Source organism: Dicentrarchus labrax, unplaced genomic scaffold (genome assembly GCF_905237075.1).
Source record: "Dicentrarchus labrax unplaced genomic scaffold, dlabrax2021, whole genome shotgun sequence".
NCBI classification, from domain to species: domain Eukaryota; kingdom Metazoa; phylum Chordata; class Actinopteri; family Moronidae; genus Dicentrarchus; species Dicentrarchus labrax.
Genome location: NW_026136702.1, coordinates 24,022,271 through 24,049,873, shown reverse-complemented (window position 1 = coordinate 24,049,873; position 27,603 = coordinate 24,022,271). Strand labels below are relative to the sequence as shown.

The 27,603-nt window shown below is 40.6% G+C and overlaps 2 protein-coding genes across 5 annotated transcripts in view; both read left to right on the top strand.

Moving 5' to 3' along the window:
• Window positions 1-2,932, top strand: part of LOC127351050 (calcium homeostasis modulator protein 2-like) — a 4,517-nt gene extending 1,585 nt beyond the window's left edge. For all 4 annotated transcript variants that reach the window (XM_051378218.1, XM_051378216.1, XM_051378219.1 and 1 more), the window contains exon 3: window positions 52-2,932. In XM_051378218.1, coding sequence (XP_051234178.1) covers window positions 52-465 — 414 coding nt within the window. In that variant the 3' untranslated portion in view covers window positions 466-2,932. The remainder of the gene's footprint in view (window positions 1-51) is intronic.
• A 684-nt stretch (window positions 2,933-3,616) lies between these two features.
• Window positions 3,617-25,940, top strand: ncapd3 (non-SMC condensin II complex, subunit D3). The gene is made up of 35 exons (XM_051377130.1): window positions 3,617-3,709; window positions 4,866-5,038; window positions 5,380-5,542; window positions 6,652-6,818; window positions 7,771-7,935; window positions 8,014-8,075; window positions 8,162-8,249; window positions 9,845-9,978; window positions 11,174-11,246; window positions 11,445-11,570; window positions 12,015-12,267; window positions 12,595-12,633; window positions 13,180-13,272; window positions 13,384-13,457; window positions 13,577-13,711; window positions 13,920-14,140; window positions 14,621-14,812; window positions 16,218-16,315; window positions 16,468-16,577; window positions 16,867-16,974; window positions 17,290-17,404; window positions 18,136-18,231; window positions 18,404-18,642; window positions 18,845-18,924; window positions 19,194-19,331; window positions 20,203-20,336; window positions 20,555-20,772; window positions 20,967-21,077; window positions 21,349-21,516; window positions 22,292-22,404; window positions 22,946-22,986; window positions 24,345-24,392; window positions 24,654-24,716; window positions 24,903-24,951; window positions 25,635-25,940. The coding sequence occupies exons 1-35, from the start codon at window positions 3,658-3,660 to the stop codon at window positions 25,702-25,704; spliced, it is 4,209 nt and encodes a 1,402-aa protein (XP_051233090.1). The 5' UTR covers window positions 3,617-3,657; the 3' UTR covers window positions 25,705-25,940.
• Window positions 25,941-27,603: the final 1,663 nt, after the last annotated feature.

The window sequence follows — 27,603 nt, the reverse complement described above, 5'->3', positions numbered from 1 at the left end:
TACAGTAACTAGCACTAGTTACTAGTTTGAAAGTCTGTCCTTTCTTTTCAGCTGATAGGCTGGCTGCTGGTGGCAGGAATGTCTCTGGCGGTGTTCCTGATGCTGTGCATGAAGCGCTGCTCCTCTCCTTTTGGCTACCTACAGGAGGACTACTGGTCTCAGTACCGCTCTAATGAAAAGACCCTCTTCCAACGCACGGCAGCTGTCCATGCCCAGCTCCTGGCTGCGGAGAACATTAAGAACTTCTTTGGCTTTGTGGCGCTGGACAAGGAAGAGAAGGAGCTGCTGGCTGAGCACCAGAGTGTCAGTCCTATCTGCAGCACTGACTGGAACAGAGTGACTGGTGTCTACCTCTACAGGGAGAAGAATGGTCTGCCTTTGTACAGCAGGCTCAACAAATGGGCCACGTACAGCCTGGAGCATAACGTGGAGGCCATGGACAAAGAGATGGACACGTTCAGCTGACAGGAAGGACGGTGGGCCAGTGACAAAGGCATCACTATGCTATAAATAGAGTTCTTGTTGGACTTTCTGAAACTCTGACAACCACCCACTCTATTTTCTGCCACTATGCCTTGAGACATTTTATAAGAACTAGTTTGTTTGAAGCACACTGAACCCTTTTATTATCAAGTTCGGCCAGACGGATGTGCCGATGTGGCTGAATGTGTGTTTTTAGTACCTTAAACCTGCATTCTTTCTAGCAGCGAGCAGGGGGCAGCTCCATGAGCTGCAAAAAAGAAGTCACATAGAATTGAGCCTTATGGAGAAATGACCCTTCTTCTGACTTGATTTATGAGCTCAGTAAACAGTTTCCTAATGAGTTTATGGTCTCAGTCTCTAGTTTAAAGCATTCTTCCACACAGCATGATGTTCATTTAGTAACTGATGGTCCCATTTACAGTAAAACAGACAATAAAGCAGGGTATGCTTTAGGGTGTGGCTACCTTGTGATTGACAGGTCATTCTCAGTGAGTCCTTCCAGCTCAACGCACCAAACTCAGATCAAACTGTCAAACTAGGCAGTGCTGATCAGATATGGATCAACATTCGGTTACTGCGTTGTCTGCTCTCCTAAAATCTTTTCAGAAACATATTTTACTGTACTGTTTATCTCATTGTGGTCACACACAATGTCGTATTCCTTTTTTGACTTGCATTGTGATCCAAAATAGAAAATAAAATAAATCCATCAAGGGGCAATGAGATGGTGGGTAATTTTTCAACAGATTTTCATTCATAAGGAATTGTCACTAAACACATAGATCCTATTTATACCTGGTATTAATCTTAATCAGATAACTCCATGTATAGACACAGTCCAACCATTCCCAGATGTGACACTTGATGATTAAGTTCATCATTTATAACTCTAACGTCTGCAGAGGTAAAAAAAAAAAAAAAAAAGTACACACATTCTTTACTCAAGTACAGATACTTGTGTGAAACAGACCCCGTTATAAGTAGAAGTACTGATTCAACTTCTTTACTCAAGTAAAAGTGAAAAAGGACAGGCTCTGAAATGTACTTGAATAAATTAGTATAAATAATTCTAGATTGTAATAGAAATGATGTGTGCCTAAATTCATACTTCTTCCAAACAAATAAATCAAATATAGAAATGAAAAAAAGCACATTTAGCTTTTTGACTGCTTCCAGCTCAGGATAAAAAGGTAATAGTACAGTTAAATCATTACCAACTGGCTGCAATCTGCCATAAAACAGAAAGAAAAATTTGCACGGTTGATCACAATGGAGGAGCCGGAAGCGTAAAGGAGAAGGAGGTCCGATATCTGGACATTGTGTCTCAAAAAGAGTTGTGATGGCAGATAATGAGCTACTAGGTAATGTGCAGAAGGTTTTGAACATGAGCAGAAATCTTGCTGAAACACAGCTATTAAAGTCCAGGGGTTTATAAACTAATTAAAATGAATTATTTTATCTTCAATGTGTATAGGTGACACATCCACATTTAAAGAGGTTACTTCCCCAAACAAACAAAAGAGGATGGGAGAGTAAATCATGCCAACACGTGCACTGACTCAGCAGCCATAATATGAAATTAGAAAAGCTGATCTGAGAAAAAAAACTTTGAATGTAGCCCAATACAGAATTCCTTGGAGCCTTACTGCATTATCATTTTGAATTGTCACCTGAATTTAGTGCTTTCCACATAAACTAAATGTATGCTCTTTTTAAGGGTCCCCTAAGAATGTCCAGCCTATACTATTCATATCCAAACCTTTCAGGGTTCTGAGTCTGAAACTGTTGCATGTTATAACTACCAGAATAGGATCATTTTATAAGACTCATGTGAAACACCTATCAAGCAAACTTAAAGTATTTAGATATATATGTATAGAAACAAATCATGTTTCTCTGCTGCTAGTCGGAAGACCATTGTACAGTCTACAATCCTGTCTGTGTTTGATTATGGTGATATTGTATATACATGCTCGTTCCACTTTAAAGCCTCTGTGTGTCACAGTGCACAGCGCTTCATCACAGGCGATACATTTCTCACTCACTGTTGCAACTTATTCAAAAAGATGGGATGGTCCTCCTTAAAAATATTACATAGGCTCTATTGCAAAAACTGCCTGCAGTACACACATTGTCTGGTCACGGGACATTTCAATTTAGTAGCTGCACCTCTTGTTCACACTGAGCTCGGCAAAGGTTACATTCTCTTATTTCATATATTTTAAAAGGTTGTACTACTTCTCTCGGTCTGTCCGAGGTTTCTGCCTCTTAAAAGGAAGTTCTTCCTTGCCGCCGTCGCCAAGTGCTTGCTCATGGTGGTACTGTTGGGTCTCTGTAAATAATGTTATAAAGAGTTCGGTCTAGACCTGCTCTATTTGAAAAGTGTCCTGAGATAACTTCTGTTATGAATTGGCGCTATACAAATAAAACTGAATTGAATTGAATTGAATTGAACTACTTGTATTTGCAACACAGTTGTCTATGCTTTTCTTAATTGTGAAAATTGTTAATCTTAAACTGTATATGTTTATTTTTTTAACAAAGTTCTCTTTTAAAGAAGAGATCCCGATCTCAATGAAAAAAATTATTGGTTCATACAAATTCACCAGAATGCAGCAACTGAAGTGTTTGACGCTCAAAGACAAAGCCTAGACTCAGGCTTAGTCTAACATGTGTCCCCCTCAGTGCTGAAATGAAACCTAAATCCTTGGTTATGGATGTGCTCAAGGAGCAAAATTTCAGATTTCCATTATAGCAACATTGCTTTTGGTTTTTTTTTCTCCAGGACAAAATGGTATAATATTTTATATAATATCTTATATAAATTCTATTAAATGTTATGAACACATATAGGTTACACCCAGCAAAGCGCTGGGGGCCTGACAGAACCCATGCTGCTGCAGCCAGGACCCAGCCCCTGTACACGGGTGCCCCCCACCTCTATTACATTTACTTACATTTAAATTTGAATGATTTTATTATAATTCCCATTATTTATTTGACTTCTTACTTGCTAACGCACTAACAGGCCATCGTCCAGATCAGAGGGGGGCGGTAAAGCTGAATGAGTAACCGAAATAAAGGAGGAAGTGACGACGAAGAAATGTTTCTTTGCGCATGTGCACAAGTCTGTAGTTTCAGGCGGGTTCGGCTGGCGGGCTGATTCAAAACAAGATGGATTTGATATCCGCGCTACAGTTTCTGAAGTTAAAAGAAGTTCCAGAAGGTAAATAGTGCCTTTCGTCTGTAATGGAAACGACGTTTTCTGTAATACCGACTGACTGACAGACAGACAGACATTCAACAAATTCTTTAACTTTAACTTTACGTGACAATTTATTCAGGGAAAAACAGCGCTCCGATATTTAGCAAATTAGCCAATGTAAACTGCTTTGATAGCAAAACACATATAAAATGAAACCTCAGACCATATATCTACATCGTTGGGAACGAGTGGCAAATTCGGCCCAGGTTGTGTACACATACTGCGAGCTGAGCTGTCCCTGAGCTGTCCCTGAGCTCAGCTTGGTTAAGCTCAGCTTTATGAGTTAACGCTGGTTGTCTGTTCGCCGAGTTGAACATTGGATGTTTGTAGTATCGTTAACGTTGGAGCAAGGAGCTGCAGTTTGTGTGTTAAAGGTCAAATGTGTGACAAACAGCATTATAATGCAGTGCTGCAGTGCTGCAGGGAGACCCTGCTCTAAACAGCTTCTTCTCCAGATGTAAGAAAACACGTTAGTTTGGTACAGACCAACTAATGCCACATCTTTCTTTCTTTTCAGGGAAAATATCAATTAAGATGCAAATATGATCCTTCCCACGAATCATGAATCCTATCACAATATCTGTCAAACTAATCGCAATATGTTTTTGTTTTTTTGAACATACTGTGATGCATTATTTGGCATTTGTTGGAGTCTGTACCAAACAAACATGATTTCTTACATCTGGAGAACAACATTTGTAGGCCAGCACATCTCTGCAGAACTACAGTAACTCATTATAATGCTGTTCGTCACACACTTGACCTGTTTTTCACTGGATATTGCACTTGGCCATATTGTGATTTTGATAATATTTCGATTAAATGTGCAGCCTTAGTTGTTTCAGACACTTTCAAAGCAATGATATTATAGTAAAATGAATATTTTATAGCTTGTGACTGTTGAGTGGACAAAACAGGACATTTAATGTTACCACCTGGGCTATGAGAGACTGCAGGGGGTTAAATTGGGATGATTAATTGAGAAATATAGAACATAATAAGCAGATTAAAAGATCATTAAAATAATCCCCAGTCGCTGCGTCAGTTAAGTTCCAATATGCGGTGTGGGTGTGCGGGTTTTGTATCACTCCGGTAATGTGACGTTGTGATTTTTCAGCCTGGGTGGATGAAGTGTGGGACTTGGAGTTCACAGAGAGAAAGCCACTGGATGAAACCATAGAGGAGGGACTCGCAGACAGTGGAGACAAGGCCTTCAGAACCCTGTACCAGTGTCTGCTGGCCCACGCTGCTCAACAGCAACAGTCTGCAGGCGGAGATGGAGGATCACGGGTAAAACTGCACAGACGCTCTGTCCTCCAGGGACACAAATAGGATTATTTAGAGCACTGTGTGGGGAATCTAGCATGTTTTATTCCATTTACTTGAAATCATGTATATTTTACATTTCTGTTGCTAATTTTCCAAATCTGCTTCAAGTCTTTCTGGATTGATTTCATGCTTAGTAGTGTTAATTGTACATGCAACCAACACTTTCTATTTTACTTAGTAATGTATGTAATGAAACTCTGGAAAATGACTTGTTAAAAAGAGTGGAAGCCCTGTTTGCTCTGTATTGTTTTATTTCTGACTGCTAGCAGTAAGTGCTGACTGTCTCCCATGTTGCACTGCAGAGCATCTGGGCGACTCTGGGAGAGAATGGGGTGTCGGTCAAGTCTCTGGTGGCCGTGCTGTCCTCCTTTGTCCTGGCGGTAAAAGCCAAAGCGGCCAGTGTCCAGCAGAGAGTGAACAGTCTGCATGCCGCCTCAGTCTACCTGCTGCTTCTGGGAATCCCAGGTGAGGAAATCTGAGAAATGTACACCTAAGAGGGTCTACACAAAATTTCAGTGCAGCTACAAAGTCAGATTTAATAAAAGTGTTAAAACAACAGTTTGAGGATCTTCCTGTTGTGGCATATGAAGGGTGGGTCCAGTAAAAAACTAGTCAAACAAAGGTTTTTTGAATAACTATTTGTCTTAGAAGGAATTACTACTCAAGAAATATAACTAACTATATGTACAACAGATGTATTTGAGTGTGATTGTCATTAAAGGGCTGCTTCTTGTATCTCATTCCACGCTGCTTGCCACAGGGTTGTAAACAATAGAGTCTGAGTGGCTCTGCTGGACAAACTATGTCATGATCACCTGGTGGAAGTAATGAATCACAACTACTTTTATAAGTAATCTACTTGTCAGTTAGATTTGATTAGAACGGAGCTATAGATTATTAAATCCATCTTTGCTCACTACATCTCAGCCTTACTTACTATCAGGTGTCTAAAAACTACAGGTTATGAACTTCTTAAAATACAAAAATGTGCATTCATGCATTTTTGCATATTTTTTCCTAAAATCAACAATCAGCTCCAGTGTTTCCTCCATGTTGATTTTGGAGCGACGGCCCGCCGCTGTTAATTTTTTTCACGGTATCAGAAATGGGGCAGACGCACAATGTAGTCACGGTTGCCTTTTAAATGATCCTGCCGACATAATGCAACCCCCGTTGGCTGCCGCTCACATTGCAATGTAACAACAAGTAGAACTATTCAGAGGTTATTGGGGCTGTCTACTTTAACTCCACATACTGTTGTGTTGATGTAGCTTATTGTAAAAACGGGGGGTTATTCGGACAGGCCTGTCCCCACCGTTAAAAAAAAAAATCCTAGAGGAAACACTGAGCTCCTTGGTTGTTGCTGTCATTGAGCAGGAGGTTTTACTCTGAGCACCAGAGATCTCTCCAGTCTCTGCTGGTGTCTCCGTTTTGCCTCCTTGACGCCAGCTTTCAGTCTCAAGGTTGGGTTGCTTTCTGGGTGCTGTAGCACAATCCCCTTTAAAGTGTATCTCGTTTACACTTTACACTCGTTTTTTAATATGACTTTCTGTATATGTGTTTATTGCTTCCAGGAAGTATCGCCAACAAGGTCTTCCATGAGGTTTTGTTGGACACGTGTTCAGACCTGACCTCTCACTGCTATCCTCAGGACGCTGGGAAGAAGCGCAAGAAAGACGGCCTGAAGAGTTCTCAGGCAGACGGCAAACGCTCCAAACCACAGAGGAAAGACACTGTTGAGGTACAGTCCTGTATCAGAAATCACTCAAACCCCCAGGACTGTTCTAAGATCCGATAGCACAAAGTGTGTTACCTGTAGGGATGTAACAATACACTTAACTCACAGTTCGAAACAATTCACAATACTGGGTTCACAATATGATTTTCTCACGATTTGTTTTTTCTTAACGTAATGAGACTGAAGACAAAACATTCCTTTATCACTCAGACAAAAATTTACTAAATATATTTCCTCTTCTATTTTCTTAATCAATTATCAATTATAGAATCCTTTTGTATTTCTGAGAAAGGCAATAAACTGCAAAACTTCTGTGTGAAAGTTAAACTGATGCAGCTAATGAGGCAAGTGACATAGTGCGTCAAACAAGCACACTCAAAAGTAGATGGCTCCCTCTGCTATTCACCGTTTTTCATCTCACCAATTTAAATCTTCACATATTTTTATTGCAATAAACTGCCTCTCAGTATATCTTTACATTCCACAGGGGTTGGAGAAAAATATCACAATCTATTTAATTTAATCATGATCTCAATCTAAAATCGTCAGATTACCCACCCCTAATTTGTTACAGACTTTCATGCACTGACTTTACATTTAGTGCCCCCTAGTAGGTTAAAGTTCTTTACTCAGTAAAGTGTATGGATTGCTATGATTTGAGAGTCACAATGAATGGGCCAGCAAGATTAAATGTATCCCTTTGTTGGAACTTTACTTTACTACGCAATAATAAGGCATCTTTGAGGGGTTATATCACTGTGATGGATTAGCTATCAACAGCAGGTCAAAGGACACTGAAATATTTTACACTTGTAGTTACACTTTTACTCTTCATTATGATGTACCTAACACAGATGGAGATAAATTATATATATTTAAAATGACCTTTGGTGGAATAAATCGGGTGTAGAGGGAGATGTGTGGAAATGATGGTGCCTGTTGCTGTTATCCTCAGATGGAAGTGGATGAGGAGGAGGAGGAGGAGGAAGAGCTGCATTTCTCTGGCCAGGACTTAATGAAGATCAGGGATGCTGTGGTTCTCTTGGTTGAAAGCCTCCTCAGACTCCTGCAGACATATCCACTCAAAGACAGACCACAGAGCGCCAGCAACTGCACGGAGGTAACTGATAGATCCATCAGAACACCCATCTCATTATCTAACGTATTATTTGTTAACCCGTTTCTTTTTTCTCCGCAGATCTTCAGTAAGCTGCTGTACTTTGAGCCGGTGATTGGAGAGCTGACCTTCGATGCTGTGCAGTGAGTTTTCTTACTTTTCTCTCTGTCTTGTTGAAGAATGTATCTAGGACGTGAAAGAGCTGACAGTTGATGTTATTTCTGCACAGAGATATCAGCAAGCTGAGGAGTGTTCCTGAGATGGCTTTCTACGGCCTGCAGCTGCTCTGCTTGCCAAAACATGGAGACCAGAAAGAAGTAAGATCCATGGGAGGCCAACAGTGCGCAGACTTGTTGGCTTACTATGTAAACGCATTAAATATCACCTTCAGTTATTCTAAACATGTACCACTGTGGCTGGAATCCATCAGCCTTGCCTCTCATTGCGTCTCTGTAGTGACACATAGAGACAACGTCTTTTCTAAACACTTGGGCTAGATGGCATATTTCACACTGTATAAAGGTGGATCGTACGGTCACAGCTTGTAGCAAAAGGCACAAAAATCTTTAGATCTTTAGGTTTCTTTAGGTGGCTGTGGCTCGGAGGTAGAGCGGGTCGTCCACTAATCTCAAGGTTGTCGGCTCCTCTCGCAGCATGTTGAAGTGTCCTTGAGCAAGACACTGAACCCCAAATTGCTCCTGATGCTGTGCATCGGTGTACAAGTGTGTATGAATGATTAGTTTCCGTTCTAGTGAGCAGTTGGCACCTTGGTGGCAGCCACTGCCATCAGTGTATGAATGTGTGTGAATGGGGTGAGTGTGGCATGTAGTGTACAGTGCATTGAGTGGGCGAAAGACTAGAAAGGTGCTATATAAGTACAGTCCATTTAACGGGAAGAAATCCACTGACATTAGGCTTAACATACCTGCTTCTACCGTCTACATCTGATGATGAACCAGACAGCAGCTTCAAATGGCTTTAACGATACACTTGGCTTCTACCACATATGACTCTTGCAGAAGAGTTTAAGGATAAGTAAATTACAAAGAAAAAAAAACAACATTTCTGCTTAAATATTAAATAGATACCGTATGTACTGTTTTGAGATATCTGCCTGCCTTTAAACCATTTCCTATGCTTAAAGTATTAAAATACTGAAAAAGAGGAAAAGGTTGTCATTCATCCAGACAATTTCTTGACCATCAGAATATTTCTTCAAGCAGAAATTAAATGTCCTTTCACCTCCACTGTACTGAGAGGCAGCAGAAGTGGATATTGCTACAAAACTGTCTGCCTGGCTAGATAATGTTGTATATTAAGTAGCGATGATGTGAAGATGTGTTGAAGAGAAGTCCGCTGACACCGTCTTGATTGTATATATAAAGGTTTATTACAAAAAGTTCAGCATCAATACAAGCACCGCGGAGCTTGGAGAGCATCCAGCCAAATGAACAACTCTGTCTATTTTGCATCGAAAATAGGTTTATATAGGCCTGTTGTTTACTCCAAAAATGGAAAGAAACATCTGGTTTAGCTATCAGATGTACTGAAATAAGGGGAGATAGGGGTTTTCAAGGCAGAGGTCAGAGGTCATTGAAAGGCCCCTAACCTAAACACTGCCTAGTAAGAATTACGACGTTGAACCTCATGTCTTACTTACACTGCATATGTTGACAAAAATATCAGTTCAACTTATACCAAAATGTAATTTAACTTTATAAGCTTTAAGATAAGCCTTCAGATACTACAATAACAGTAGGGCGGTGGACCCCAACCTGAGGGTAACCTGGAGAAAAAAGGGACTACGAGATAACTACTTTTGTTGGACGATCTATTGTCCCGGTATAAAACCGTTATATCTAAATGAAATATACTAAAGGGATGTTTCTAATCCAAACTGTCTGCTGTCCAGTCCCTGCGCAGGGTTTTCCACCGGCTTCTCTACGTGATCCTGATGATGAATAAAGGCAACAGAGGGAAGCCCTCCCTCCTTGTATGCAGCCAGGCCATCCTCTCCACCCGTGACCAGGCCATCCATTTTGTTTGGTAAAACGCTGTGTTTTTGCACCATATTCTGTGACCTCCCTAAAGTCTTGTTGCATCAATGTTAACAAGAGGCTGTTACTATTAATTACTTTAGAGGCTCTCTCTATTTTTGATGAATCAGACATTGTGACCAGTGCTTAAAATTAAGTTTATTAAATAGAACCTTGGACACAAAGACACGGTTATCGAACAATTCTGTGACACTAGAGAAATTCATCATTACATTTATGTGTCATGGAATATATATTATTGAGTTTGTGATAATTTCTATTTCCATATACCATGGAAACAGGTTTGCATTTGCACTGCATTCTGCAGTGATGCATGTATTTATCAAACTGAAATAAACAAGAAGCAGTAACTCAACCAGTGATTGTGCCCACAACCAGGGTAATTAAATTAGATGTAAGTGAAGGGAACAACTAGCTTCCATGGTGGACCAGAGTGAGTCAGTGAATAGATGTGTGTTGATGAAACAGTTATTAAACTGTATTCATTTTGCAGAATGAGGAAAAAAACCCCAATCCACTGGGACAGTTGAAAGTAGAATTTGGGACAGGTGCAGTAGGTATCTGTCTCATGTACTAGTGTCAGGATATAGTGAAAGTATCGGAAATCCCTCCGATACTGCCTAAAATGTGGTGTTTGATACTGGAGAGTATGCCTGTCGGTGCACGTAATTTATAAGCCCCGAAACGGGACCCTTCTATTTCCTAGCAGTGTCTATTTTATTAACGCATTTATATTAATTGGTATGGAAGTGTATTGTATTCACTTGAAAAAAATATGCAGCTCTGTTTTTTAACGACTTATTATATAATCATTTTGAGATACTTTTTCATCCCAAAAAAGAATTTCGTCCAGTGCCTAATCTTGGCTGTCCTCTTGGGTCCACATAACTTTTGTTATGAATTGGCGCTATACAAATAAAATTGAATTGAATAGGACATCTTTAGTCTTAATTAACTGGGTCAGTTACATCATACATTGCAACATCATAATGTAACAATGGTGACACCAACAACTCTAATCGTTAATCGTTCCTTTATTTCTGTTGGTTGATAGAGTGTAAAGATTGGAGCTGCTGCTTCACATCAGGTTCTTGGTCATTTGGGGATTTTTCCAGCTGTTTAACTGCAGTCATGTTATGAACTATATATAACTTTGTAAATGGTTTATGTGTTTGTGATTGCAGTCATCTTGTGGATGAGCTGAAGGAGCTGGCACTGCCTTTCCTACAAATCCTTTTGCAGCACATCTGCTTCCAGGTGAATCCTCTAGCAGACACTCAGCAGACTTCCTAAAAAAATAAAATAATGCTTGTACTGTTTGTGTAAAGTTCAGATAGTCAGCTGTTTTGGCCTTAAAGTTATGATAATTGAATTTGTATGTAGTTAGTTTGCTGTGACACTGTTATTAGTGGATGCATTAGCATGGCTGTTATATAATGTTTTGTGGACATTTAGATGGTAGAGAAGAGCGAGTATCGAAGCCATGGAGCCCAGGCTGTCGGTATGTTGACGTCTCAGATGGCAAGTACAGACTACGCCCGCTTCATCAAGTGGCTGTTTAACTTCTCCAGAAACTCAAAGGTAACACATTGCAACTGTCGCCTCTTTAATTGTCTGACAAATGTATATAATGTATCAGCCAACACAAAGGGGACAACACACACACACACACACACACACACACACACAAAACACCTCTTCAGCTTTATCATCTATACACAACAGTTTAACAAGAGGCCGCAAACGCCTGCCTACTTAGTAAAGACGCCATTAAAAGTCTGAGAAAAAAAAAGAAGCATATTCAAGCAGGAGGCTACTGGGGGAAACAGAAAGGTAAAACTGAACAGGTGGTGCCATTTCCTCAGTGCAACCTTTTATTACACATGCATAAAAATGTTGAGCGTTTCATGCCTACAGATGGCAGATATCCCCCACACTGAATCCAGTAAGTAGATATAATCAAAATATGAGTTAGGCTTTATTATCTCCTATAAGTAGAATCCCCTTGTGTACAATCTGCTGTAGATGGTGTGCCGGCTGTTCTCCGTGGACGTGGTGATGGTTTTGCTGGAGCAGCCAGAGAGGAGGCCAGACGACTGTGAGGACCCTGACCTCGCCTGCTTCCTGCCGCACAAGTTCCTGATCCAGAGCCTGCTGTTCGCTCGGCGGATGGACAACTCTCCCACCGTCCAAGGTCACGCCCTCGCCTGTCTGGCCCAGTGTCTGGAGCTGCCTTCACTCAACGTCACCCGGGCCGTCCACAACCTCTTCTCTGCCAGTGAGACAACACACACAAACACAAACACACACACACACACACACACACACACACACACACATATATTCTGGACCTGACCGTCAGAAACATATGGGTTATAATAGTCATTTAGCCTGTAAAGTTAATGCAGATGTAAGGATTGTGGGCTCATTTTGGATCTGAAACTAGGACTAGTTTCAGTAGACAATGCACTTTGTAGAGCTATAGGTATGAAAACACATTTGGGAAGGAAATCAGTCAAAATTCTGAGAGAATCTTAGGGGAATTTTGCTGCTGTGTTTGTATCATAAACTGTTAGTAGAAGTAACCTGTCTTCTCTTTGTTTAGCTGGAACCCAGACAGTGTTGGAAGGTGAAATCACGGAAGGTACACTCTTTTGTTTCTTTATTACAATGTTTGTTGTTTGACTGACCACAGAGGCTGATAGTGACAGATGTACCAAGTGTTTCTCAGAAGTAATTTCGTCATTCCTATTGGCAATAATCACCTTGTATTCACCATGTTAAAGTCTGAGGTCTGCAAACCAGACGAGATTGCTAAAAAGAAGTCTGACTGTTCAAGGAACAAGAGCACTCAGGCGATACTGGCCAAGTTTGTCAGACTTATTTGGAATGCAAATATAAATTATCCTTTAGGCAGAACAAAGAGAGGAGTTATATTAAAAGAATTCGACATATTGCTGTCACCTGCAGCAGGTCTTCATCAAGGTGGAAATAGTAAAAACTACCAGAAATTAGAATATTCACATAATGAGGACCATAAAAAAATAGCAATCACAATTTATCAAAACAATATCACATCATAAAAATAAAAGAGAAACAATAACACTGCAAATCTTATAACTCTGGTTATAATCTATTCCTATATTGTTTGAAGTGTTGGTGTTCTGATAGACGTGACTTTGTGTTTCAGGAAGTCTGAGTTCTCAGCAGACTCAGAAAACCTACCGCACTCTGCCGTTCAGGACCGTGGAGATCAGCAGCACCGACGGCCCCGGCTGTGACGGTGAGACGAACACTCAGCATGTCATTTGAATTATTTTTATTACATTAGATATTTACAAACCCAAAGTCTGAGATTCACTCAGAGATGTGTTATTATATATTTTAAATGCAGCAAAAGAGAACCTGGCTCTTCTTCTGCGGCGTGTAAAAGACTTGAAGATAAACGTGAGGAAATCGGCACTGCAGGTATCAAATCAGCTTCATGTTTCAAATCCAAATAAAGTGATGTTCACCCTGGTCTTTCTATGCATTTTGGTTGCGGTAAACAAAAGATGTAAACTTTAACCTCTGCTGCCCCATCACAGGCCCTGGTGGGTCTCCTGAAACACGACGTGATCCCCATGAGCTCGGAGAACCTGGCTACGCTGTCTGAGCGCTGCAGAGACCCGGCTGTGTCTGTGAGGAAGAAAGCCCTGCAGTGTGTGGGAGAGCTGCTCACTGTGAGTCTCAACCTGCAGCCCTCAGAGACAGCAGAACATGGGAAGATCTTTATAAAAAAGACATGGCTCAGAATATTGATAATAAATAACTGTGAAATATTTTGCATGCTGTTTACTTGTCCAAACAATCTAGCAACCAAGAAAAAATTATAGAAGAAAATGTGTTACATATTTAAAATGTTTTTCTGTCATTGTCTGCGATCATCAGAATAAACCAGAGTGCAGCGTGGTGCAGAAAGCGTGGTTGCAGGGTGTGGTGCCGGCAGTGATGGACTCTGAGAGCTCAGTGCAGGACAAGGCCCTGGAAGCTCTGGACCAGGTGTTGCTCAGCCAGGTCAAACTGTACTCTGCCAGCCGCCACCTGGATTCCAGCCAGAGGCTGACCTGGGACCTGCTGGGCCTGCTTTGTCACGAGTGCCAGAACCTCAGGTTGGAACAACTACACACACTGCAGGGTTTCAAAGTCTTTAAAAGTCTAAAATCAAATAATCAGAATTTTAGGTCGTAAATGTAAACTTAAGAAAGAGTGGATGAAGTTACCGTTACTTGTATAAAGTTGCATTTTCAGCCTCACTTTTAAATGTGTATTTAATTTACATTGATTGATCACGCTGTAACAGCTGCAAAAGGAAACCGGCATGAAACCAATGCTGATTTTCCTTCATATCTTTCTTACTGTTTTTTTTGCCAGTATGGATGTAAAATAGGTCTTAATTTGCATTCATAATGTTCTTAAAATTTAACCCGTTGAGACCTGCAGAAACCCTACAAAATAAGAACACATCACACAACAGAAATTGTGTGAAAATAGTAGTCACAAAATATTAGGTATTAGCAGTGTATTGCTCGGAGCGTGATGGCCTACTACTACTGCTGTTGCTGATGACGTTCTTTGTCCCCGGTCTCCAGCCGATATTTCAGCAGGGCCTTCACCATCTGGTCCAAACAGAACAAGTTCACACCGACGTTCATCACTAACCTGATCTCACACACTGAGGCAGATCACGCCGCCGGGGCCTGGCTGCTGCTCTCCAAGGTAGTCGCTTCGTCCCCCGTACTGCCCTATGGCAAGATCCTGGATGCCTGGGACAACATGCTCAGGTGAGAGGGACACAGTACTTGTTCCCAACATTGACATTGAGTTTGGTTTTATTTTAAGCTGAGTACAGTGTTGTTAGACACTAACACGTTTATTTTTATTGCATCTTTCACATAAGAAATTCAGCTCAAAGTGCTTTACAACAAATTACAAGCATCGAGTGCTTCACGTGAAAAGATTATATTATGTTATATAGATAATAATAGTAAAATAAAAATGAGGAAGGCATAACATAATGGAAAATACATAAAACCCACTGAATAATAATAATGAGAATAAAGTTAAAATAGAGTAAAAATCAAGTGAAACATTTTAAAAGAAGGGCATATGTGTGAAGCCAAGAGCAAAAAAAAGTTTCAGGTTTGTATCAGGAAAGTCATAGCTAGTTAAAGTGGACCCATTATGCTAATTTCCATTTCTATATTCTCAGTCTGAGACTCCACTAGAGTAGCTTTGCATGATTCACTCGTCAATGAGCTTTTAATGATTTTCACTCACACACTGTGCGAGCATAATAACAGCCTATGGTTGACTAAAGGGCCAATTCAGACCAAACCGGGTGTTGCTGCAAAAACATCCCTCCTCCCCTTCATTTTAAATGGGCTAGTGCCTTTAGACTGTGGTGGCTGGGGGCACAGGAGTGGCTGGGAAAAAAAATGCAGTGACCTGTTGGTGGAGAAGTTGAAACAGAATCAACTTTTAGATAAACGTATCCCGAGGCACGCTGCAGACCGGTCAAACTGCTCCACAGTTGGCCTGAAATATCACTGAAACAGCCGCTATCCAGACTTTCCAGAGTTTATGGACCAAAATATTATTATTAATATTATTAATTATGTGTCTGTTTATTTGAGCAAGAGAGAAACAGCTCTGGTTGAACTACACTGACAGCGAATGACAGAGAGACAGCCCCAGTCAATCATGGAAATAAAAGCCTGAAGCACAAATAAACACACCCATATAACTCTCATCACTCGTAGCTCCTTAGCTTCTCACATCCTGACGGTTGGAAAAAAACACAGCTGAACCTCATAACTTAATTCATTCATTCACCTGTGGAGAGATATCAGGGACTTTATGCAGTGACAGTTGAGCATCAAATGGCCCCCCTCCACCAAATTCCCCAAAGACCCAGAAAAAAAAATGTTTGGAACTTGGTTCAGAAGCCACTGTTCACTTTTTACAGAGAAATGTCAAAAGCTGTATATTAAGTCAATTAATGAGCCCAAGTCCAACCTGAGCCTGGTCTGTGAAAGAGGGCCCAAACCCGCAGACCTCTATCTTAAAATCATTTGTAAATGTTACAGGAAGCCAGTGCAGAGCAACTAAAACTGGACTAATGTGCTCTCTCCTTTTTGCTTTTGAATAAATGATGATTTTTTAAAATATATATATTTTTGCTCCTAGTTCAAAGGACATAACTGTGACAACATGCTGTCACATCCTGTCTGTGATGGGAGACATTGCTCCACATTTGAACGAAGATACCAAGGACAGGATAGTTAGTAAGTGATTGTGGTGTGGGATGATGGGAAAATTCATAGGAAGAGTCTGGAACTATCATAATCTCTCTCTCTCTCTCTCTCTCTCTCTCTCTCTCTCTCTCTCTCTCTCTCTCTCTCTCTCTCCCTCTCTCTCTCTCTCTCTCTCTCTCCAGATGATCTGATGTCTTGGTTGAAGACTTATACTTTGTCTCTGGAGGTGATCTCTGCTGCTGTGGAGACTCTTTTTCAGTTTGGCCGCAGTGAAGACATCAAACAGATTCAGGTGAGAGATCTTGTCCTTCTTTCTTTTTCTGCATAGTTTCGAAATTAGAAATGTCAACCGAACTCACCAGGTATCATTTGCCTAGAGCATTCATTCCCAGAGACGTGTGTTGCGGGACATTTTATTTGGGTTGCAAGTAATAAAAGAAATAAATGTCTACATTATTTCACTGATAAGGAAAAAAACAAGAACTGTTTTCCTAAATGAACATGTTTTTGTCTCATAAAGTGAGCGCACATTTTGTTTGTTGTTCTGTCTTGTTACATGGGATTTCTTTTCTTTTGTTCAGGCTTTTATGAACCAGCACTGTGGTGAGTTGGTGTCAGTCAGCGAAGCTTATCTAGCTGGCATCATCCTGAGTGAGAAGGGAGCCCAGAACCTCAACGAGGAGCTCATGGTAAGAACTAACCCTTCGTCAGCTTTTCCTTCTTACCCCAACACTTTCTTTACATTGCAGGTTAGAGGTCCTTACCTGTTGTTGTGAAAGATGTTTATGTATTATTACGTATTATGGTATTTTCAACACACATCAACATCAATGCATGCATTGTTGAGCAGTTGTGAGCAGTTGTGAGCAGTTGCAACTTAAAAGCTCAGTTTTTCCTGTGCACACTGAAACACTAAGCTGTCCACAGAGTCTTAAAAAGTCTGTGTGGACGTAGTCTGTACTTGTATAACTGTGTTAACTAACTAAAAATATCCTGTCTTCCAGGTAAAACACCTCCACACTCTGGGTGTGGCGTCACTCCACTGTCCTGCTAAGGTTGGCAAAAGGACAATACTGCTGGTGGAGTCTGTCCTCACAACACATTCTGACAAACTGGCAGGTAGAGACACTGTGCTCTAGGATCTGACAGAACTGTCAGCAGAAAAAGTCTGATAGTATGCAGTCTTATGGAGAAATGACCCTACTTCTCATTTGATTTATGAGCTCAGTAAACAGTTTCCTAATGAGTTTATGGTCTCAGTCTCTAGTTTCAGTCTTCTTCCATACAGCATGATGTTCATTTAGTAAATGATGGTCCCATTTATTGTAAAATAGACCATAAAGCAGGGTACGCTTTAGGGCGTGGCTACCTTGTGATTGACGGGTCATTCTCAGTGAGTCCGTCCAGCTCAACGCACCAAACTCAGGTCAAACTAGACAGTACTGATCAGATATGAATCTGAATATATATATATATATATATACCAGTATATCTGAAAATAAGCGAATGTCAGCCAATATATCAGCTAATAGCTTGAAAACTATATTCTAATAGTTCAAGAGTTACTGTAGTTTTCTGTTTTGTTAATTGGAACCAAAAGCCATGAAAATATCAAACCTTACAATGAAGAGAGAAATCAGAATTACCACTGCTCAGAGCGAATGTAGTGGTCAATTCTGATTTCTTACTATATGGTCCTGCGACCTACCAGCACCAGACTGTTGTTTGCAGTGCATTGGGAGTTTTGTTTACAACTTACATTGAAGAGCTTTAAAAATGTAAGACAGGAAAACATTAAAAGTATTGTATGGTAACATGGCTGACTTGTTCTTTATGCTGCTCATTGACAGAGTACCAGGAGGAGCTGCCAGCCTCGCTGCCTCTGTCCCAGTTCAAAACAAACTCTCTGCCTACCAGAGTCAGAGCGCATGGAGTCATCACTTTAGGTAAAAAGTCTCTCTCTGTTTACCTCCTCTGTGTCTTTATCAGTAATGTATGAGAAACATTCTCCATAGTTCAAAAGTGAACTCAAGAGTAACCTCCTTGCATTTCTGCCGTTTCATACTTCATGATGATTGGATTTGACATCTCCTCTGCATTGGCATCTGTCTGGTTCAGGTAAACTGTGTCTGCAGCATGAGGAACTAGTCCAGAAGTACCTGCCAGTGTTTGCCAGGGAGCTGGAGGTCGGCACAGAGGTCGCTGTGCGAAACAATGTGGTGGTCATTATGTGTGATCTGTGCGTTCGATACACCAACATTGTGGATCACTACATCCCCAACATCTCCGCCTGTCTGCGAGACAGTGAAGCTGTCATCAGACAGCAGACGCTCATCATGCTGACCAACCTGCTCCAGGTGGGAACTCTTCTACACATTCTACACTAGGCTACAGTTTAAAATGTGGGTAATTATTCATCTTAGTTTAATAAAAAAGAAATGTGGTCATATCAACATCTATAAATTGAATATAAATATCTTCACATAAATGCAACACAAGCTTTAGACCTTTTTCACAACAGATTAGCTATCTCTAATATGCTTTATTGTTTCTTTCCAGGAGGAATTCGTGAAATGGAAGGGATCCCTCTTCTTTCGTTTCATGGTCGCGCTGGTTGACCCTATCCCTGCCATCGCCAGGTAAACCACACTGTGCATGCGTACAGTTAAACAGCAGATGGCGCCGAACACCTGAATCTCTGTATCACTATTGTAACGGTCTTGTTGACATTGTGCACACATGTTTTTTCTATTTTAGTCAACTGTATTATCAGCTATGTGAGTGTATGCTGTGAACTCCCCATGCATTGCATGTGAACAAATGAACAAACACACGGAGCTTGAATCTATTTTTCTGATCACCTAAAGAAATCCACCATAATATCAAACTCTCCTGTTTCCTGTCCCAGTCTGTGTGAATACTGCCTGCTCCACCTGCTGCTGAAGAAGAACCCAGAAATGTTCAGCCAGCACTTCATAGAGTGCATCTTCCACTTCAACTCCTACAACAAACACAAGTCCTACAACAAGTTCACTCAAAGTGAGAGGTAGGAAGCTGTTGGGATATCATAATCATTTCTGTCCTCTAGTTCACGTTTGGCTTTATTCCTCTTTGATCATTTTCTAACACTTTAACACTCACCTGTGCATTCTGTTACAATACATGCAAGGATTATTTGTTCATTTATTTACTTTTTTTAAAGTTATATATACAAAATTAATTTGCCACTCGATGTGGCACTAGAGCATGAGCATGTGAGACCAAAGCCCTGGTACAGAAATAAAATAAAACTCACTAAAATGGTCTTTGTTAGTCTTTCCACAGTCTTTTCAACAATCACCATTGCTAGGTTGGTCAAAATAAACCCTTAACTCATTGAGTTAGGTGTGGAAATATTTGTGAAACGTAAAACAAATGCGCTAATCAAAGTACTTCCACCAACATTGCTTGTTTTTGCCACTGACAGGCTCAGATTATAAGTATCTGACAACATAATGGAAAGGATCCTTGCAGAGATAAACCTGATGTTTAACCAGAAACAGCCGTAATATCACTATCACTCACCACCAGACTCCATAGATAAAACAACATTCTAACTTCATTCACAAACAAAATAAAACTCAACAAAAGAGTCCTTTTTAAGTTTTTTCCACTTTTGTAGCAATCACCAACTCTGGTTTGGTGGAAATAAATCTTTAATCAAGATGTAGATGACAAAAACAGCAGTTTCTGTCGCTCTACTCAGCTGCACACGGAGCAGACTGGCTATGGAAACAAACCACACAGAGGCTGTGATAGCAACACAGGCAGAGGGAGTGTGACGTCATATGTCTTTATATAGCAAATAGGTGTTTGCTGCTACGTTCATGTTTTAAATCTCATTCATATATATATGTATAACCTTTAAATCTATGCAGAGAAAAGGTTCAGTTTTCCCTGAAAGGAGCTCGGCACCGCGACAAGCGCTTTCGGATCTACCGCTTCCTGTTAGAGAACTTCACAGATGCCCAGCGCTTCAACATCACCAACAAGATCAACCAGACTGTCTTAGGTGAGCATGTGTGTGGACCAAAGCTAGAAAGCACTCATACACAATACGATAAAAATGAACTTAAAAGGTAGGTTTTATGAATAGCAGATATCTTGGGTTATCTCAACACGTTTTCCTTGTGATTTCTAGACTGTTGGTAAACACTACTGTGGGCCTAAATTTGTATTGACCTGGGGGAAAAAAATCACTTGTAACCTCTTACCTTTTCCTTATCCCAGCATGCTTTGCTGATGAGGAACTGCCTCTGGATGCAGATGGTGCTGAAATTTTGTCAGAGACCTTTAACATCTTGAGTCTGAAGGAGATGAAGCTGCAGGCCATATCTACTGCAGCCGGAGGCGCTGCAGGGGAGGAACCAGAGGAAGAGAACATGGCTAACATGGCCAACATGGCCAAGGCTGTCCTGCAGGCGGCACAGAAGAAAGTGGTGTCACAGGTAAGCAATATTAGCCAAGTCACATTCCTTTACTCTGCTGCAAAAGTAATGCTAAGCTCTGCTACGTCAAAGGTGCCAACAACTGTAAATTGGCTGCAGGCACAATATGAGTTTGATGATAAAGGTTCACTATGGTATAGAATTGTGTGGAGCTTTCAGGGGAGCTGCTCTCAGCTTCCTGCTGTGACCCACAGGTCCAGAAGAAGGCCTTCATAGAGAACACAGTTCCTCTCATCATTGGCCTGAAAAACCTGCTGGAGCAAAAACGCTCTCCTGTCCTCCGAGACCTCATGGCCTACCTCCAGGTGAGACGTGGACACATTGCATATTCATTTACTAGACTACTCGGATTTGTATTAGATGTTGTACTGGGTCCACTTCCTGAAGAGCAGAATGCAATGCAGCAACAAGGTTGAGTAATGAGTCATCCAGTGCTCAACAAACAACAACTCATCATATTCTACAACCATCTACAACTAGATCTGGAAACGTTATACACGGCCCTGAGGTAAGGAGCCCTTTTGAGGCTGCACCCAACCCAACTAGTGTGTGACATGGTGGCGTTGTTCCCATCAGGTGACGATGGAAGACTACCGTAATGAGGTGAAGGAGTTTTTCTCCGGAGATGAGCAACTGGCAGTTGAGGTGGAGTTTGCTCTGAAGACGGCTGAGAAGGAGAGACAGATGGAGGTGCAGATGGAAAACTGCAGCCTGATGGAAGACACCAGGACTCCCACTGCACAGGTCAGAACACACCACAAACACAACTATGGTACACTCATAGTGTGGAGCTTAAAAGTAAACCATAATATTTCAATTGATTTAAAATGATGGTGGTGCTTTAATTAGCAGATTAAAACAACCAACAAATATTTAACACTACAATTATCCACAATTTTAAAGTTAAAGTTTAAAGAGTGATTTACAGGTAATCATAAAAACAAAACAAATGTTAATAAAAGGGGAGTATAATATCACATATGCACTGTAATTGGGATGAATATGTGAAATGTTTTTGTAAATATGTATGTATTGATATTTATTAGTTCCATTAAATACATATTTATTAATATTTAAATGCATTACTAAAATAAATAGATTATAATCATGGTCATTCAATTGATAGAAAATGTAACTGCACCTATTTTGATCATCCATTTATTGTTTTAGCAAAAAGACAGAATTATTTCTGCTTCCACCTTCTCAAATGAGAGGATTTTTCCTCAAGCCTTAAAGGTTATATATACAAACTTCACTTCCCACTGGGGGTCGCACTAGAACACCGGCATCTCAGATCAAAACAAGGTGCACTACAGCCAGCCAGACTCCATTGACAAAACCAGTCATTTTTTACCTTTATGTGTTGATATGTGTTTTAAATATGTTATTTTCAGTGTTTAAGAATTATTATTAGTTAATGTACTTAAATTACTATTTTCTTACATCAATAACCAGTTGAAGCCAGTCCCAGTTCCCCACAGTCAGTGAAGGTGTCATGGTGATTCTGCTCTGTCCTCAGCATTCAGTCCAGGGCTCTCCCGTGAGGTCCCGGCCCCTCGTCCCGTTTAGCTTTGCCACTCCACAGCCACCACGTCCAAACCCACTGTCTGCCAGACTGGCACACACTGACAGGTAAGGTTTCCATCACAGCGGCTGATCCATGCGAGGGACGCCCTGCAGGCTCTTCTTCTCCTTTGACCGCTGATTATCCGTCCACTGTGTGTCCAATAAGCAGTGAAGACTGAACCATTACCAGTTTTGTTCAGACTTAGTCAGACTTAAGTGTTGTATACAGGTATAGTTTGTCAATTCCGCTTGTACGTAGCAAGGACATTAATTAAAGGATTACAGCTGTTTTTTAAAAAAAAATGTTTTTAGGCATTTGTTGCATTGTCCATAGTGCAGATACACACAGGAGAAGTTCCTTTATTGATCCTCTAGAAGAGAAATTCAGATTTGGCACAGCAGCACAGGGGAAATGTATTGCGAAGAGTAGAAAAAGATAAAAACTCTATAAAATATTATAATATAAAAATATAATAAAAATTAGGCATGCAGCAAATGACGGCATTGACTCAGAGACATTGTAGGTAGGTGTCTCCACTAGGTCACCTGTAGGGGGGCACAGTTTGGATGATATCATTTACATGTGTGTTTGTGTGTGTTTTTTCAGGCGTGTGCGCAGATCCAGGTCGATGGCTCTGGAAGGAACAGGTATGACACACTGGAGGTTTAAGGAAACTGCTGAACTACAGAACAAACTAAATGTTTCTGTGATCTTGAAGAACCGTTCTATCTGATGCACTAATGTGTAGAGTTTCCCCAGAACCTGCTTCTCACATCAACAACAACCAAAAGGACAAACCAGTTGTGATGTAGTGTTCTCATCTGGATTAGTATTAAACGGATGATCTCATTCTGGTCCACCTGAATTCAGATGTTCTAATGGGGATCATTCAGACTCAAGGAACGCAGGGTCAGGATTTCAGAACCCAAATTTGTAGCTGTTAAAATAAACCTGTGTGGTGTACATGTTACATGTTGAGACCAAAACAAAAACAGGCATGTCTTGTGGAAGAGTCATTTCTTTAGTGGGTTTAGTCATTTGAAATAACACAAACTATTCTACAACTTCAAGTGGCTATGATCAATATTTTTATATTCACAATGGATCTCATAATTGTATGCGAAAGTTGTTACCAGCTTTGCAGTATCCCCTCAGCTTTTTTCAGAGTTTTCTAGCTTCTTTTTACTGTTTTGGTTCTCACACTCACTGACAGCATGCAGCTGTTTTCAGAATAAAAGCCAATGCACACTACCTGCTGAGCAGCAGACAGACAGTAAGCGTCAGAGTTAGTCACTACCGGGTGAACATAGTGGAGCATTTAGCAGGAGTTGGTACAGACCATCAACAGCTAAAAGAGAGTAAATATTTGATTTGGATTCACCAGGTGGACTCCACCTGAAGCCCAAACTATTAAACTACTTTTCACACTGCAAATTGAGTTAACCCTGGAATAACCTCTATTACCCTAAGGGGGGGCTATTGTTCACACTGCAGTTCCGCTGGCCCTGGGCTAAATGTCCTTTGGAACACACCGCTAATGTTTACATGTATGCTTACATTTTGTTTACTTTAGCCTGTTTCATACTGGTTCCTTATAGATTTTCAGTGGACAACCAGGAAAACTCTGGGCTAACCTGCTCTGGAGAATGTGCCAGGATTGTGCCAGGATTGTGCCAATATGAAGCTTTGTTAGCCTGGTGCCAAGACATTTCTAAAAAAGCTTTTAGCCCTGGGCTATAACTGCACTATACTGCGTGTGTCTGCAGGGTGTGTAAATAGGCAACTGTTTGCTAACAGTTTTGCCATATTAAAGGTTATGAAATGTCAGTTTTGTTGTTTCTACTGCTAAAGCTACTAAAACATCAGTTCTTGCAGGTTTCATTTATATTCAAAGGTTTTGGTGTGTAATCCAATCTGTTGACTGAAAGTCTTTCTATCTGACATCAGTGATTTACAGCGACAGCACTCCTGACTCACTGTTTGTCTTGTGTGACTTTGTTTCCAGTGATGGCTAAAGGAGCTGTGAATGACAGAGCCATCAGCACACCGAAAGGTACACAGCACACACCTGATATTCACTGCTGTCATCCACATAACCTTCCAGCATTGTTACTGCAGGGTGTCCACAGGGTCTTTAAAAAGTCTAAAATCCAATAATCTGAATCTGAAATATGATCTTATCAGATTAGTCTAATTATCATTATGATAATAGATTTAGTAATTTTAGTGTTAAACCTTATTGAGAAGAACTTGTGTCTTTGCCCCCACACGCTCAACCCCTAACTGCCCATCTGTCTTCCTCCCCGTAACCCAGGTTTCAACATCAACTTAACTTTTGACGAAGGAGTCAGTGCGATCTTCAGTGACCGAGGAACAAGTAAGCTACTCTGACCTTTCTCTCAGTCTCACTGATCAGGTGTTCAGCCACTAAATGAGAGTTAGGTCGTCCTTGCATGTTAGAAATGGACATACCGGTAACACACAAAACAAAAGAACAATGCGTCAAACTGAGGTGAACAGACTTTAAGTTTCAATTCATCCGCTGTCTACTGTGTCCTCACAGGTCTTGTTGGGGAGACCAGTGTTCTTCATGTGCGGTCAAATGAGCAGCAGTAAGTGTTTTTTGTCACTTTCACAGTTGTGGTTGTGCAGGGACTTGTAGTTTGAAGGAATGTACAGCAACATAATGTTACCTAGGTAAGTCTTTTTGGTCTAAACCAGTTTTTGTGAATGAAAAGACATCCCATTAATATAGCAGTTACAGCAGGTCAGACATTTAAGAGATTTCCATTTCCATTATGTATTTTGAAAATGTATTCAAAATGTGTAATTCCATGTATCCTATTAACAAGTTTGTGCCTCATATATCTTCTTCCTCTGTACTGCAGAGCTCCATTGTTGTCCAAAAACCATTAAAAACACATCAATGAGTCCCACTAGGTGAACTGTTCCTGCCCCAAATAGATTCAGTAGCTTAGAGCCACAGACAGGGAAGGGATGTCAGAAAGTACTGAGAGGCTAACACATTGTTGGTTTGGGTTATTCGTGTTAAAAAACTCATTAGCCTTATCCTTTAGAGGGCCAGTTCACCAGAATTACAAATAAAATGTGTTTTCTTCTTCTTCTTTCCAGTGGTATCTCTCAATGTTATTCACCATCATTCACTTTGTTCCATTTTCACTTTGGCTTTCACAACTCTTAGATATTTCATTGTTATATTCCATGAGTAAGGAGTGTTTAGGAGAAGATTTCTGTGGAGGTGTGATTTCAAACTCTGCTCTCTTCTGTGTTTCAGAGCTCCTGGATTGCGGCAGTGGAACGTGCAGTCTCCTCTCCGCCAGAAGAAAAAATCATCTAATGTCTAATGTTGATATGCGCTTTTGAAATGGTGTTTGTTGTTGCTGTATTACTGTACTCATATTTTGCTGTTTCCTGTTGCTCTGCATGGCTTATGGTTATTGGTTATTATTGTTATTATTATTGTTTTGTCTCTGTTGCTTTATGGCGCCTCGTTGCCTTCTGTAAATTTCACCTCATCACATTATAGGTTTCAAAACATCCCAACAAATCTTTTTGATAATAAAGATAAACCTTCAGAATATTTTTTGTGGCCAGATTATTACTGTTTATTATTTTTTTGCTCCCTTTTCATTTCGGTTCCAATGTCAGTCAATCTTTTTGGTGTCTAGTAACTAGCCACTAGCAGAATTCGAGTGTGATTTGACTCCAGTCCATTTGACTGAAAATTTACCTAAATTGAAAATTCAACAGCTTTTTGTGCTCAAATAAATCCATCATGTCAGAGAGCAAAGGGCATCCATTGTAGGGTTTGCCACTTTCAGTGTGAATAAATGAACCATGCCAGGGGACAAACATCGAGCTCATGTGACCCCCACTCACTCTCCAGCAACTGAATTTATTTGGTTTCCGAAACAAACTGTGAGTAGTGACTCATTTAGAATTTGGACACAAGATACACAAGGACAGCAAAGCCGTGGATGACGTAAGGTATTTTAAAGATTCATTTTAAGGGTGGACACTGGAAATTGGTAGAACATTCATAAAGTAAAATAAGAATCTTCTAGTAATTGCAGCGGTGATTACCAATTTTCAATAGCAAGTGTTAGTATGGGGTGATGTGATCGCACGCTTCGTAACCTTGTTTAGATAAGTGCTATACAAATAAAGTCATTCATATTGAGATTGTAGTTTCCAGTGGTGTTGAACTGGACAGCATTAAATAGAGGTATTTTGGCCACCACATTTACATACAAGAGAGGGGCAGAAAATCAGAAACAGATTTTGATCTTTTTTATCTCTGGGGGTTTTTTTGTATGTATATTTCACAGTTTTATGTATTGAGGATGTTGTTGGGTCCTGTGTGTGACTCCCAGCTGAGTCTTTAATTGTTTTGATTGATTTTTCTTCAGTGTTGGAGCTAGAATATATATCCAAGGCGGGCATCAAATTACCGGTAAGTGGCAATGTAGTGGTGTTTAGTGAAAGAAAGAAAGAAAGAAACTATAAAGCGATATGCTCACCAGGTGAAAGAAAAGGGCTGGTCCAGAGTCTGAAATATCTTGAAAGATCTGGTGACAGACATGGTGCCGAGGTTCAAGAGTTTATCCTGTAACGGAAACCACACATTGACCACTTTTATGATGTGTGGCATTTATGTTGAGGTAGTTCACTGGTTATTTGTAACGTGCAACATTAACGCCCACTGTAGAAAGATCTTTTCCAACTGTTCTCAGCACTCACCAAGAAGGTTGTTGTGATCTCTAAGGAGGACTGCAGGAAGGTCAGTCAATCTGGTACAGGAGCGTCATAAATCCCCTCTACTGGTCAAAACCCAGTTCATCCAGTGGAGAGGAAACGTGTGGAAAAGTGGACATCTCCTCATAATCGCATCCAGAATGTGGGGGACAAGTGACCCTGCCGCCTTCCGCTGACAAAAGCCAGTGGCTGATCAACAGCAATTGTCATTTAATTAGAATCCTGTAATATACTCTCAGTTGCTACGCACTCACCCTCTTTTATTTGCAATTGTCTTTCCCCTTATAGCAACAAAGGCCTCCTACAAGCTAGAAAAGGTACTAATCAACAAGCTTGTTCTCTGTGATGTGAAACACCTGATATCGCTACCAAACGTCTGCCTTGGAGAGGTTCTGCAGTCAGAAGAACCATGGCCTTCTCACACTCAGGAATGCAGGTAAATTGTAAAGTAATGTTGATATAGTGGATATGGATGAGTGAGTACACTA

Coding starts and splice junctions, on each gene's coding strand:
- ncapd3 (XM_051377130.1), top strand. CDS start 3,658: ATGGATTTGATATCCGCGCTACAGTTTCTGAAGTTAAAAGAAGTTCCA. Junction 17,405..18,135: donor ACATTCTGACAAACTGGCAG/GTAGAGACACTG, acceptor GCTCATTGACAG/AGTACCAGGAGGAGCTGCCA. Junction 20,773..20,966: donor AGAAGAAAGTGGTGTCACAG/GTAAGCAATATT, acceptor TGTGACCCACAG/GTCCAGAAGAAGGCCTTCAT.